Source organism: Anolis carolinensis, chromosome 1 (assembly GCF_035594765.1).
Source record: "Anolis carolinensis isolate JA03-04 chromosome 1, rAnoCar3.1.pri, whole genome shotgun sequence".
In the NCBI taxonomy this organism is placed as follows: domain Eukaryota; kingdom Metazoa; phylum Chordata; class Lepidosauria; order Squamata; family Dactyloidae; genus Anolis; species Anolis carolinensis.
Window position 1 is genome coordinate 288322345 of NC_085841.1, and position 12950 is coordinate 288335294.

Sequence of the window (12950 nt, forward strand, 5' to 3'; positions counted from 1 at the left end):
CAATTTTAACCAACATACATTTATCAGGATTTCAATGGGAAGTGTGGTCCTGCTTCGGGCCAATGAGATAGTCAAGTTAATTAGGGTTGTTGTTGTTGTTGTTGTGTGCCTTCAAGTCATTTCAGACTTTGGGTGAGCCCATGTCTAAAATTTATTTATTTATTATTTACTGCATTTATTTACTACATTTGTATCACATCCTTCTCACCCCAAAGGGAACTCAGAGTGGCTTACAAATTATATGTACATACAATATATTATATTATTAGCATAGCACAATATTAGCATTATATATTACTATATTGCACTATACCACTATACTGTGATATTATTAGTAATATAGTAATAAGAGTATATAGGGGACAGTTTACTAATCTGTAATCAGTTTTTGTTTCAGATTATAAAGATAGCCAAATAACCAATAGAGATTGGAGATACTTGTTATTAAGCATAAGCCAAATGCAATGTCATGAATTACTCAAATATTGTATTCCATCATTCCACTGTAACTTGATCCTAGCCAATGGTTTGTTGACCGAAATAAAGGCTACTGACTGACTGACTGAGAGTAATATTATATTTAATATAGAATATGTAATTAATATTATTATATGGTATTATTATTGTATTGTATTACATTACATTATAATATTATTATCAATATTATATGTATATAGAATATATTATATTATAAAACTGAGGGCGTGGGCCAGGTAAATGACCTCGGAGGGCCGCATCCGGCCCCCGGGCCTTAGTTTGGGGACCCCTGCTCTACTGTATTCACAGTGGAATTTGCTTCTGAGAAAAATTTGACGGTATTCTGACTTTTCTTGCAAACATGTATCCTGAGCTAAAATTCCTTGATGGACGGGGCTTCTTCAATCACAGCAATGAAGGAGAAGCCCTATGCATTCAACTTTTTACACATGTAAAGCTGCCTTTTCTTTACTATAGTGAATGCAAAACCCCTTTCTGTGGGAATTATGCACACTTGCAGGAGTGTTTGCTGTTTTTGACTAGATCCGAAACATTTTTGCGAGCCTAAGAAAACATTTTGGTATCAGAAATATAAAATGCCAAAACATAAATTCACATCTTTTTTACCCCCAGATTCTAATTGATATCTCCCAAAAATCTATAATTTTAAATTATCTGAAACTTTCATAACTGGCATTGAACCATTTTGTTTTACCATGTCAAATTATTCAAACATGTTTTTAGTGTGTTTATTTTTTCTTCATTTTTTAGCCTTGCTTTACACTGGTTATGATGATTAAACTTCATACTAACCCGACCTCCTTAGTTATAAGGAGAAGTATGAGTATTTTAATACATCAATAAATCAAATCTGCCATAATATTATCCTACATTCTGTATTAAGAAAGCCAACTATACTACTGCCAGCTCTAGTAGTTTAGGAGTTAATCAAAATTAATTGAGTTAAAATAATTTGGGGAACTGCGGCCAGAACAAGAAAATGGGTGGGTGAGTGTCAACATTCCCCCACATTAAGTCAGCAATACACATAATCTTGCTCAGTGTCCTCTGGGCTAGAAATACAGGATTACACCAGAATCCTGGGAACTGCTCTATTGATTTTAAGTGTTACATTGAATTCTTCTCTTTTCTAATAAAGGATACAATCAGAAAGCAAATAAATCAGCATGGAAGCCCCAGGCAACCTAGAACTATATACATTTTCCTCTCTTAAATCTGTACTGTTTGGTGACTCCTGAAGTACTTGTCAAAACTCATCATACTTGCAGCATACATTTGATTGATGAAAAGTGTGATCATTAAAATAGGATAAATTTCACGGTTTAAAGCTTTGCCTCCATTCAGTATTAAAGAGACAAGACAGCTGCAAGTTAAACAAAGCTGTTGAAGATAAGTGCATTTTCTGAAAATGAAAAAGGATAGCTGTTTGATATCTAAACTCACAATGCCTTTGTTTTAAGAATTGCAGATTTCAATAATGCTTGATATTCCCAATCTCTATCTATTGTAGCATCATGAACATTCCACTGTACAGAGCAGTAAAGTGAAAATGTGCCTTGATACAGAAGTTACACACAGAGCAGTCAGACCAAACTAAGCAAAAGTTGGAACAGATCCCTGCTTTCTGACACTTGGCTTCAGATCTATGCATTTTTTTTAAAACCCCACCACACTTGCCACTTGCCGAATTTGAAAGCTTGGCATATGTACAATTTGCAAAAAAGAGATACCTATTTGTGGTTCTCGCTTTAAAATATTTTAAAGAATGCACTCTGAAATGTACAAATGAGCAACCTTCAAAAATGCACGTCATTCACATGCCATTTATTCTGGGTATTTTTCTTCCTATGTAATTTATTTTTTATAGACATCAGAACTCATTTCAACAACATACAGAGTAAAAAGTATAATAAGAAAGATTTTATATAAGGCAAATGAATTTACAAAAACTATCATATGCTGGCAAGATGTAGCAAGCTAGAAAAGAGGTTCAATAAAAGACTAAATTATACAGAGAGTACAGCCAAGTTTCTTTATGTCCTCCCAGTTCTCATTTCCCTCCGTGTCTTCTGTCTAACATAAGTTCCTTTTGGCAGCATCAACACCAGAGGATGTTGCTGGAGAAACACACATTTCACTCTAGGACTGAAATAGCATGCCTGTAGCAATAAGCTTGAGATTTGAAAGAATGAGATTCTACCCATACCTGTGTGTCTTTGTTTATATAGACAAGGTAAACTGTAGTTGCCCCTAGAATCCCTCTTTCAACATGTGGAAACAGCAAACATAGACCAAAGGAGAAAAGATGTAAGTCTGCCTCACCATCTTCAGCAGGGTGAAAGAAAATGCCATCCCTGAATGTATTTTGGAAGAATATTTCAAGTGGTCTTTACAAAGTTCAATATGTTTTTGCTTACTTATGGGAGTAAACAAAACCCACATGGAAGGCTTGCCTGATCTGGTTGTTTCATTTGACATGTGGATATAGTCACAGCAACCATATATACTCATGTATAAGTCAATTTTGTGTATAAGTCAAGGGCAGTTTGGGGGATTGAAATGACGGATTCTGATGTATTATCTGTGAATAAATGGAAAGGAATGCATCAATGCTGCCCCACGGGCTAGCCATCCCTGACTGCCGCCATTTCCTCATCCAGGTATTCAAAAAGGCCAGAAGCAGTGCCACTTTGGAGAAGATAGAGGAGGTCAGTGATTCTTTTAGGTTCTTCCGGGATGGACAAAGCTCTTTGTCTTATACCACCCTACACAGAGAAGGGGATGGCTCCTTTTTTTGATAAGAGTTACGGTGAACTACTCAAGATGATAATGACAAGAAGGGTTTGGGGACTAAGTCAAACATGGAAAAGGGACATAAGAGTTGAGCAGAGAAGACACTTGAAATGAAGAAAAAGAGGAAGAAAAACTACTTGTATTTGAACTTTCAGTCTCTTATAGCTTGGGAGACACTCATGAAAAACAGCTTAACTTCAATACAGGTTGGGTATTCCTTATCTGCAATGCTTGGGACCACAAGTGTTCCGTATTTTGGATTTTTCAGATTTATAAATACTTGCATTCAAATAATGAGATCTTAGAGATGTGATCCAAGTCTAAACACAACATTCATTTATACTCCATACACACCTTATACTATGTATACTATTTTTAATATTTTGTGCATGAAACAGTTTGTGTACATTGAACCATCAGAAAGTTAAAGTGTCACGCTTTCTGCCAACTACATGAACAATTTTGGAATATTGTTGGAACATGAACAATTTTGGAATATTGTTTGGAACATGAACAATTTTGGAATATTTTGGAATATTTCAGATTTCAGGATTCCAAACAAGAAGTACTCAACCTGTATTAAAAAAACAAAACAAAACACATTAATAGGAATGCTGCTTCTTTAAACTTAGAAACTCAACTCACAGAGAATTGGAATGTGAGGTTCTCAATAATGGTGTAGACACAACAGAGCCATTGTGAGGCAGTTTTGGTGATGAAGGCAGTGAATAATCTGTCATCTCCTCGATATCAGAATGAGAAGATGCTGATTTAGGAGACTTCTTTTTACCAAAAGCTTGTTTGAAAGAACTGCGCAACTGAAAAAAAAGACCAAAACAAAGTGATTGTGAATTAATCAATTTATGATTTACAACCAGAAATAAAGAACAGAAGGGAAAATACTTATCATGCAAAACTTTAAAATGTGATTAAATTACTACATTTTTTCACAGTAAAATTGAGAGAAGTACAGATTTTCGTGTCCTTCTTCTGGAAATCTTTATGTCCTGTTTGGAAAGATGCACTTGATCTGCTTTGAATGTACTGGCTAGTGGAGAAACTATTCTGAAGCACTATCTTCCCACCTCACTAGCTTGGAAATTCTTTTCAGCTCATGGACCATTTTATTAAAAGGTTACCACATGTTGCAGTTACAAAGTGACATGGCTCAGACAAGGTAATTGATGCTGACAGTGTTAATAGTGTAAATGGATGAGTTAGCTTTGTATTTTAGAATTCAAAATACATCTGCCTTACCTCATTAACCTGCCAGAGGAAGTGCAAGCAAAAAGGGAAGGAAAAAAAGACAAGTTTTAACAGATAAAACCAATGACAGGGAAAGCGCCAGATTTCTCAGACACACCCACCAACACCATCTCCCACAAAAGCACACACAACAAATATTTTTTAAGGGGAAGGAGGGGGAGATATTTTTTGAAAAATAAATGCCATTTTAACACCAAAAATGGGGGCATGGATATTTTACGGAGCAGGAGGGATGATGAACAGCTTTCCGTCTGCATTGATTGTATGGTACTCATCTTCAAATTTCTCCAGTATCAATCTAGCATTGGATGCCACATCAAGGTCTGGAAGTTACTGGCTAATCCATCATGTGCAGTATAATAATTATTTCAATTTAACATTTCTTAGCCTCCCACATTTGGATGATCTGGTCAAGATTCAAGAAAAGCTCAAATCACAGAAGATGCCCAAATTTATAATGGAAATGCACCTGGAGTGTAATTGTTGGGATAGACAACACTTTCACGAGGAAAGCCTTAGTAAGTTGAACATGGCTATCACATTTGGTAACCTACAGTCTTCTTTTGAATTCTCAAATTTGTGTGCTACGGGGGGCAGTCCACTTCTTTGGGTAAAACACAGAATTCTAAGACTGAAAGGGACTACAGGAACTAGAGGTTTCACTTCAAACTAAAGAAAAGCAGTGTCACTAAGGCAGACATAGTTTCACAACAAATGGGCTTTGCTATCAGGTACCTTTCCTGCAGCACATGGGACCTTGCATATAATAAATGGTAAGCAATGAAGGAAGGGGAAGCGAAAAACAATTATTTTTCAGGCATTGAGGTAGCATCTGTAGCAAAAATTAAGTTGTAGAATGCTATTTTAATTTCTCTATATAATGAAGCAAAAAAGAGATCAAGGGAGATGATGAATGGAATTAACACTTGTTTAAAATTTAAAGCAGACTACGCAAGAAACTGAAGCAGGGGTTAGCTTTTCCTGGATGTTGTATGCAATTAGATTACATACAAAACATTTATCTCAGCCATGAGTACTAAACTGCAATCTATGTGCTAGGTTTTCTCAATTGATTTGCATTTAAGATGTAATCCACCCATTCCATCTTTTGTAACATAAACATTACTTTCTGGCACAAATTCTTCACATACATAGTAGTGCAGTTTAAATTTACAGATTCAGGAAACAAAGAATATATTCAATAAAAACAACATATTAAATCCAAAATTTTCAACCTTTCCCCTCTCTTGCCAAGATGCAGCTGCAGAATATTGCAAAAAACAATTGAAGCAGCATTGCATGTATATGTATATAATCATTCAAACACAGTTTGCCAGTCAAAATAATTTTGCCCTACCAGGCTGCTCACTGCTCCTTGGAAAAACAATATAACAACAAACACCAATTTTGATGGTCAGTCCATTCAGATACTGCAATGTAATGAACATTCCCAATTTCTCAAAGAAAATGATAGTCTTTCTAGATGAATTTCAGTGAGAAGGAAAATTGGGGACTCAATCACAGATAGTCTGTGGAAGGAATACCTCAGATTTCAGATCATTTTTTGCTTACGACTTCAATAAGCCCAGAACATGAGGATACCATAATCTTTATTTATTTGATCTCTTTACTGCCCTAATCGACCGCTTACATCAGAAATGGGAAATATCTCTAGATACTATTGGATTGCAGTTACCATCATCTTTCATCACTGCCTAGATTACCTGAGTTGATGGGAGTTGATGGGAGTTTCAGTCTAATGATACTTGGAGGGCAAATTATTGCCTACTTGGTTGTTTTTTGTATCCTGTATGTTCATAGAGATATGCTTCAAACCATTCAAATCTGATGAAACATACATACCCAGTTCTTTCTTTTCTTTTTCTTAGAATCACATTCTATGTTGCTTCCCACACTAGAATGGCTAGTAGCGCTGTTAATGCTAGAGACACTGTCAGAAGAGTGCTGTCTTCGGATCCGCAGATCAGTGGTTTGGGAAGCCCCACCTCCTAAACAATAAGTTAAGCCTCGTTAAATCAATTTAGAAATTGTCTCCATCTCTCCTTCTTTATTCCTATGTACACACTATTCATCCTTTGCTCCTCCTTGCCACCATCTTCAATCACTATCTTCTTTTGTCAGGAACAGCAATCTCAGCCCATTGCCATTGCCTGTACCGCAGTGAAATTCTATTTCTGCTCTGTGGCTCGCTACTACTCATTAACCTAATGCCTGAAATAACATAATTGGACAAGGGAGTGAATCCTGACTGCTGAGATAGCTAATACTATCCAGTGGCACAATGGTTTAAACCCTTGTGCCGGCAGGACTGCTGACTGAAAGGTTAGCATTTCGAATCCAGGGAGTGGGGTAAGCTCCCATCTGTTAGATTCAGCTTCCCATGCAGGAACATGAGAGAAACCTCCCATAGGATGGTAAAACATCCGGGCGTCCCCTGGGCAAAGTCCTTGCAGACAGCGAATTCTCTCACACCTGAAGCGACTTGCAGTTTCTCAAGTCACTCTTGACACATAAAAAAGCTAACACTGATAGTAAAAGAAGATTAATGGTGGAGAACATTCCTGACTATCAAGTAAGAGGATTGCTGTGATGAAAGAGGAACTGGAAGGGAGACCTGGATAGAGGCCGCTGTAAGAGGCGGAAGGAAAGGCAGAGCAGGAGAAAAGCAAGGTCAATGAGCGTCCTGTGTAAAGGTCAAGCAGGAACTGTCATTACTTGTCTTTTTGGGGATAAGATTTTCAGGCTTACAACCAGGTTATGCACCTGCAAATGTGTATTGTGCCTGAAGCACATTCTATTGTAATCCCACAGGGTTTTCCTGTGATATTATCGGTGAACATTACTTTTCTCTAAAAGAAAATCAAAGATAGCTTGATAATTATATATTCTGTCTCTGGCAAGAAACATTGCATCAGCTATCACCAAGGGATGAATCCCTTTAGAGTGTTAAGCTGTTATTGAAAGTGAAGGCTCTTTGTTTCCTTTACCTTTGCAGGCAAGCTCAGGTGTGTTAATTACTCCATTAATGGCAGCCTGAGCAGCAGCATTTTGCTTCTTCAGTAGCTCAATCGTCTTTCTTAACTCATTCAGTTCTGAATCCTGAAACACATACACCAACACACAAAATGTTATTGCTATATTCTTGAAAGAGTGTTCAAGCAGGCATTTGACTGCTGTGTTTCACATCATTGGGAACATCCTTAAAATCATTTGGCTGAAGCCCAGTATGCCAGGTGAACATTTCTGCATTCCTAGTCTATTGTTATGTGCTCTTCATGAGACTGACTTGAAAACTATTTGGAAGCTGCAAAATGCACCAGCCTTGCAAACTCAATTCAAAGTGTTGGTGTTGCCCTACGAAGCCCTAAATGACTTAACATTAACATGAAAAACTGTCTCCTCCCATACAAACCTGATAAGAATTTGAGATCTTCAGAGGACACCCTGTTGTGTATCGCACCACCTCAAGAAGGTTGGTGGATAAGTACCAACATTGTTTCACTAACACAGGGGTGACTTGTCCAGGGCTGCATGTTCCACCACTCCACACCCCAGTTTCATAGTGTATTGATATTTCTCAAGCCATCATTGATTTTCACCCTCCCCTAGGAGTAGTATAGTTTTCTGTAAGCTTCCAAGAATGACAATTTAAATAGGTTTCAGCCCTATCCTTGAATGGTTTAACATTAAAAATACCAGTCCTGAGACCACTATCACCAAGTCTAGAAACAGCTGCCAGCCAAGTCCATTTGAGTTTGTTTTGGTATTTTTGCCAGTCCATGTAATCCCTGGAGAGTCACAGGGACAGGAATTTCCCCTCAACCAACTGCTGTTGTCCACCCCTGCAAAGCAGCTAGCTGAACCACAAGGACAACTAGCACAAACAATACCAAGACAAACAAAGCCCTTTATGTTGAACATATTGTATAAATCCTTTCACCAGCAGAATCAAGTAATTAGAGTTAATATTTGCATAAATTTTAGATTATTTAATCTATATTCCATCTATAATCTAGCAAAAGTGAAAACAGGGGGTGGCTAGTGGTGGAAGCCTTGAGGCAGTAGAATCACTCCCTTGGATGCAACCTATTATACAAGCACATGCAAGAAAACAGTACTAATAGAAGCATAATATTTCATGAGCACAACATATTATTACTCCTAAACATGGCCTGAAGATATTAACTGCTGAAATTAAGCATGTCTGTTCCTGTAAATTTTTGAAACAAATGACCACTTGGGGAAACATGGGAAATCAGTTTGAGGCTCTTTGCAAAAGGTATGTGATGCAATAAAATAAATAAATGTTTCGATTTTATGTTATTGCCTCATTTTCTTTGTGAGCTCTATTATGTACCCAAGCACTGCCATGCTACTTTTAAAGAAATGAAAATAAAAGGTAACTCTGTTTCTCAAAAGATCAGTAAAGGAAGCTATAACAACAGCAAATGCTGGGATGCTGATAAGAATGGTCTACCACTTCCATCCTTAAGGTAAAGGTTTTTCCCTGACATTAGGTCCAGTCATGTCTGACTCTGGGGTATGGTGCTCATCTCCATTTCTAAGCCGAAGAGCCGGCGCTGTCTGTAGACACCTCCAAGATCATGTGGCCGGCATGACTGCATGGAGCGCCGTTACCTTCCCACCGGAGCGGTACCTATTGATCTACTCACATTGCCATGTTTTCGAACTGCTAGGTTGGCAGGAGCTGGAGCTAACATCCTTACTGACTGCTAAATACATTGGCTAGGACTTAGCAGAGTTGTAGTCCAAAACAGCAGAAAGATCCCAGGTTAGGGAAAGTAGCACCTTTTCTCTTTCCACCAAGATAAAAAGTTGTACTAGTGGTCTGCAGACATGTCATGTCAGCAATACAAATAAGCTGACTTTATGATCCCAGGGAAGTTTCTTCACTCTGCAATTGGATTGCTGTCAGCTTAGTTGGAAAAGATAATTGATGCAATTTATATTCATGAATGTAACAACTGGACTTGCCTTCTGTTCTGCAGTCATAGTAAGGCTTTGCAGTCTAATGGTCATGTTCCCCAGACTCTGTTCAAAAGCTGCCACAAGGTGAGCCTGCAAGATGAATAAAACAACATTTAGGATTTTCCTTGATAAGAGCATTTTCCTGTTGAAGAATTTGGAGTGGATGTCTGTGGATTCAAGATAGTCCTTAAGCAGTTTTTCAGGAAAGAAACATTGCAACCCATTGCAGCAATATGGTGTTGTCTCTTATTAGGTGTAGTAACAACAAATGCAACCAACAAATGCCAGCACAGAGCAGCACCTTTCTTCATAAGCAGCAGCACAGATAGCTGAGCTATAGCATTTTTGTGATTAAAAAGCAAGACATAAAAAGTGGTCATACAACTTGTATTTATTCTATTGTACCTGGTTGCAGCAGATGCACTCAGACAAGAAAAAGAATGCCATGAGCATCTCAGCCTTGGCTCAGAATTATAGCCAAAAAATCTACTCCAATAAATCTAAGCACTCTGTCTTCTTGTTGCATAGCTACTTATTTGAGCAATCTATTTAGTCATTGCAAGTATATTTAGGAGGGCTTTCTAACTATTTAGGATAGGCTTTCTAACTATTTTCCCCAAGCTAAGGAAAATCCACCACAGATTCTTCTGCAGTGTCTATGTGGTACAGCAACGCATTATTCTCAATCAGCAAATAGTTGCCTTATCCCAAGTAACTGTTCTCCAATTCACAGTGAAAACAACCCTAAAGAGTATGATAACACTGGGATATGTGGCTCTTACTCTCCCTGGCCTCTGTAAAAACATACCAGGCAGAATCTGTGAGAAAAATAGCAGAAAATAAAACAAGCTTAGAGCTGAATACATGTACTACAAACCTAAAAAATGTTTATTTAAAAAATACTGGAGTGAATAATTCCTGTTTAAAAAGAAGTGCCAGTTATTTAAAATACCAGCAAAACCTCAAGTCAAATACTACGGAGGAGAGGAAAGGCATCTGGACACAGAAAAGTTTGTAAATTCTATGGTGTCAATTAAGGTAACCTCTCTCCATTACATTTAGATACTGTAGCTGTTGTGTAACCATTCCAAAGGGACAAAGAAGGTAGCTATTTGATAAATGAGCAATGGGTGTTTATTAGTTTGAATTAGGAGAAGCCCACTTAAAGTAAACTCCTCCTTCCTGTTTGCAGCCTCAGCAGAGTGGCTGGGTGAAATAAGCTGAGAGAAGAGCCGGACAAAACCAACAGACTGGTATGTCAAGTAGAAGGAGAAGTTACAACACAATGTTGAAGAGACTTCTCTCCCAAAAAACAATTTTATTGAAGCCTACATCCAGTGTGGAATAGCAATTCTCTAGTGTCTTTCAGATCACTTCGGAAGTGAGGAAGTCGAGATAAAATACATTCTTCCCACCATCACTTCTTACCAAGACTTTTCAAGCTGAACTATGTACTACATAGTGCCAGAGAGTTTCCAGTCCCATAGAGTAACATATGTTTGGGGAAACAACAATTCTATAGGCAAAGTGATTCCTTGGTAATTAAAGAAAGAATATTATAATTATGTGGCATATATATCTCCTATATTTTCTCCTTCTAAATACCCTGAGACACTCTGATTTCATCCATTCTAAGCTATGCACGTGTTCATAGTGGTTGGAATCGTTCTTCAGTCATCTGTTTGGAAGCAAACCTCCCTGAACTTAAATAGGTTGCCTCCCGAACAGCAAACATGGCTGTATCTGAAGACTCAATAGTTTGGTAGAATCCATGAAAGCATGTGCTCTACTGATATTTACTTTGACAGCTCAGTCTCAAACTCCCTAAACTTAAATGACAGCCTTATATAAATGATTGTAAAATGTTACTTACCGTGTTTACCTAATCCATGTTTGAAAATATTTATTGTCTCTTGGACTCAAAACATGTTGAAAATGGTTTCAGCACCTCCTAGAGATCACTTTTGGTATTTTGGAGGGGGGTGGTGGTGTAAAAAAGTGTTTTTGACCTTAAAGTCCTGGAGGTCATGAAAACAGCCTGGGAATCCCATGACACCCCAGGACACACTTTGTTTACTCTGATCTAATTGCTAATACAGTTCCCTGCCTATACTGTAGTTCAACTGAACATGTGAAATTGCTTGCACAATAATAATGGTATTGTATATCAACTTTACAATAACTCAAAAAGCAGATAGTTAGTGCAATTACCCCTGCACTAACACAGTGACATTGCAATTTACTGTTTAGAAAGCAATAACTTAATTTATATTTTTAAATATAGAAACTGTATTTGAAAATCCCGATGTAACCCTATTTGCTAGTAAAACCCCTTTTTCCTCCTGTCTACATGTTACTCACATTGGCAGTCAATTGTGTTGTCAGAGCTGAGACTTTTTCCTGGGATGCATCCAATTCCCTCCTCAACTTGCGAATCTAAATGCAAAATTTCAAAATATTGTTTTGAAAACACTAATATAGAAAAAATGTATATTACACAAAATAAGGTTAAGGTGCAGAACAAGACTGAAATGCCAGAAATGTAAAAAAATGACAACATCATCAGATATAAAATCAAGCTGGACTTCCTTCCTTTTGTTCTCGCATACAAGAGTTATCAAAGCCAATTGTTTAAAAAAACATAAGATAAGTGTCAAAATCAATGTCTGCATCCAGAAATGGCTAGGCCCTCCTGGTGCTGATCTGATTATTGAATATTTAGCAACACCAGGAAGCACTCAAAAAATGAAGGCCCTAAAACAAACACATGTCGCAACAGTAAAGAGAATCATGAAAGATGTATATACTGCAATAAACTCTCTTTTTGGAATATAGTGAATAAACCTTTTTTCTTTTTCTTACCTGACATAGGGCCAGTTGCTGCTAATTATACCCAAGACATGCTTTTGACTATGACTGAAGTACTAAATTGAACTCAACCCATTTAATTGTTTTCTAATAGTTCTGATAGTTTTCTAATTGAATGAAAAGTTTACATTTGAAGAAAGGGGAGGAATTACAAAATGTGGCCCTCAAGCATCTAATCACAACAGGTTGGGGTCAAAACCAATGAATAAATAAATGTGATAACAGTTTGGTATTCTCTCCACACTGCTTTGCACACACATTGGACTTATTTCATCCTTATACCACATTGGACTTATGCCATCACTATATGTGAGGAACCTGATGGCGCTGACAAAAAGTGAGAAGTACACAAACACGCATTTGAATCACTGATTTTTTCAAAAGCCAGTAGTATTATTCCCTTAAAAATTCCAAAATGGAATTAAAAAAGTCCATCAACAAAGCAGGGGAAGCTACTAATAGAATTCTTCCTTACCTCTGATTGACATTTTTCTTCAGGCTAGAAAAAGAAAGGA

At 37.3% G+C, this 12950-nt stretch overlaps 1 protein-coding gene across 15 annotated transcripts in view; it reads right to left on the reverse strand.

The window, feature by feature from the left end:
• nav2 (neuron navigator 2) overlaps positions 1-12950 on the reverse strand; it is a 691770-nt gene that overhangs the window by 27924 nt on the left and 650896 nt on the right. For all 15 annotated transcript variants that reach the window (XM_062967809.1, XM_003214661.4, XM_008106124.3 and 12 more), the window contains 6 exons: positions 12911-12934; positions 11929-12003; positions 9574-9657; positions 7566-7677; positions 6421-6566; positions 3937-4109 (listed from right to left, as the gene is read on the reverse strand). In XM_062967809.1, the coding sequence (XP_062823879.1) occupies positions 3937-4109; positions 6421-6566; positions 7566-7677; positions 9574-9657; positions 11929-12003; positions 12911-12934 (614 nt within the window). The remainder of the gene's footprint in view (positions 1-3936; positions 4110-6420; positions 6567-7565; positions 7678-9573; positions 9658-11928; positions 12004-12910; positions 12935-12950) is intronic.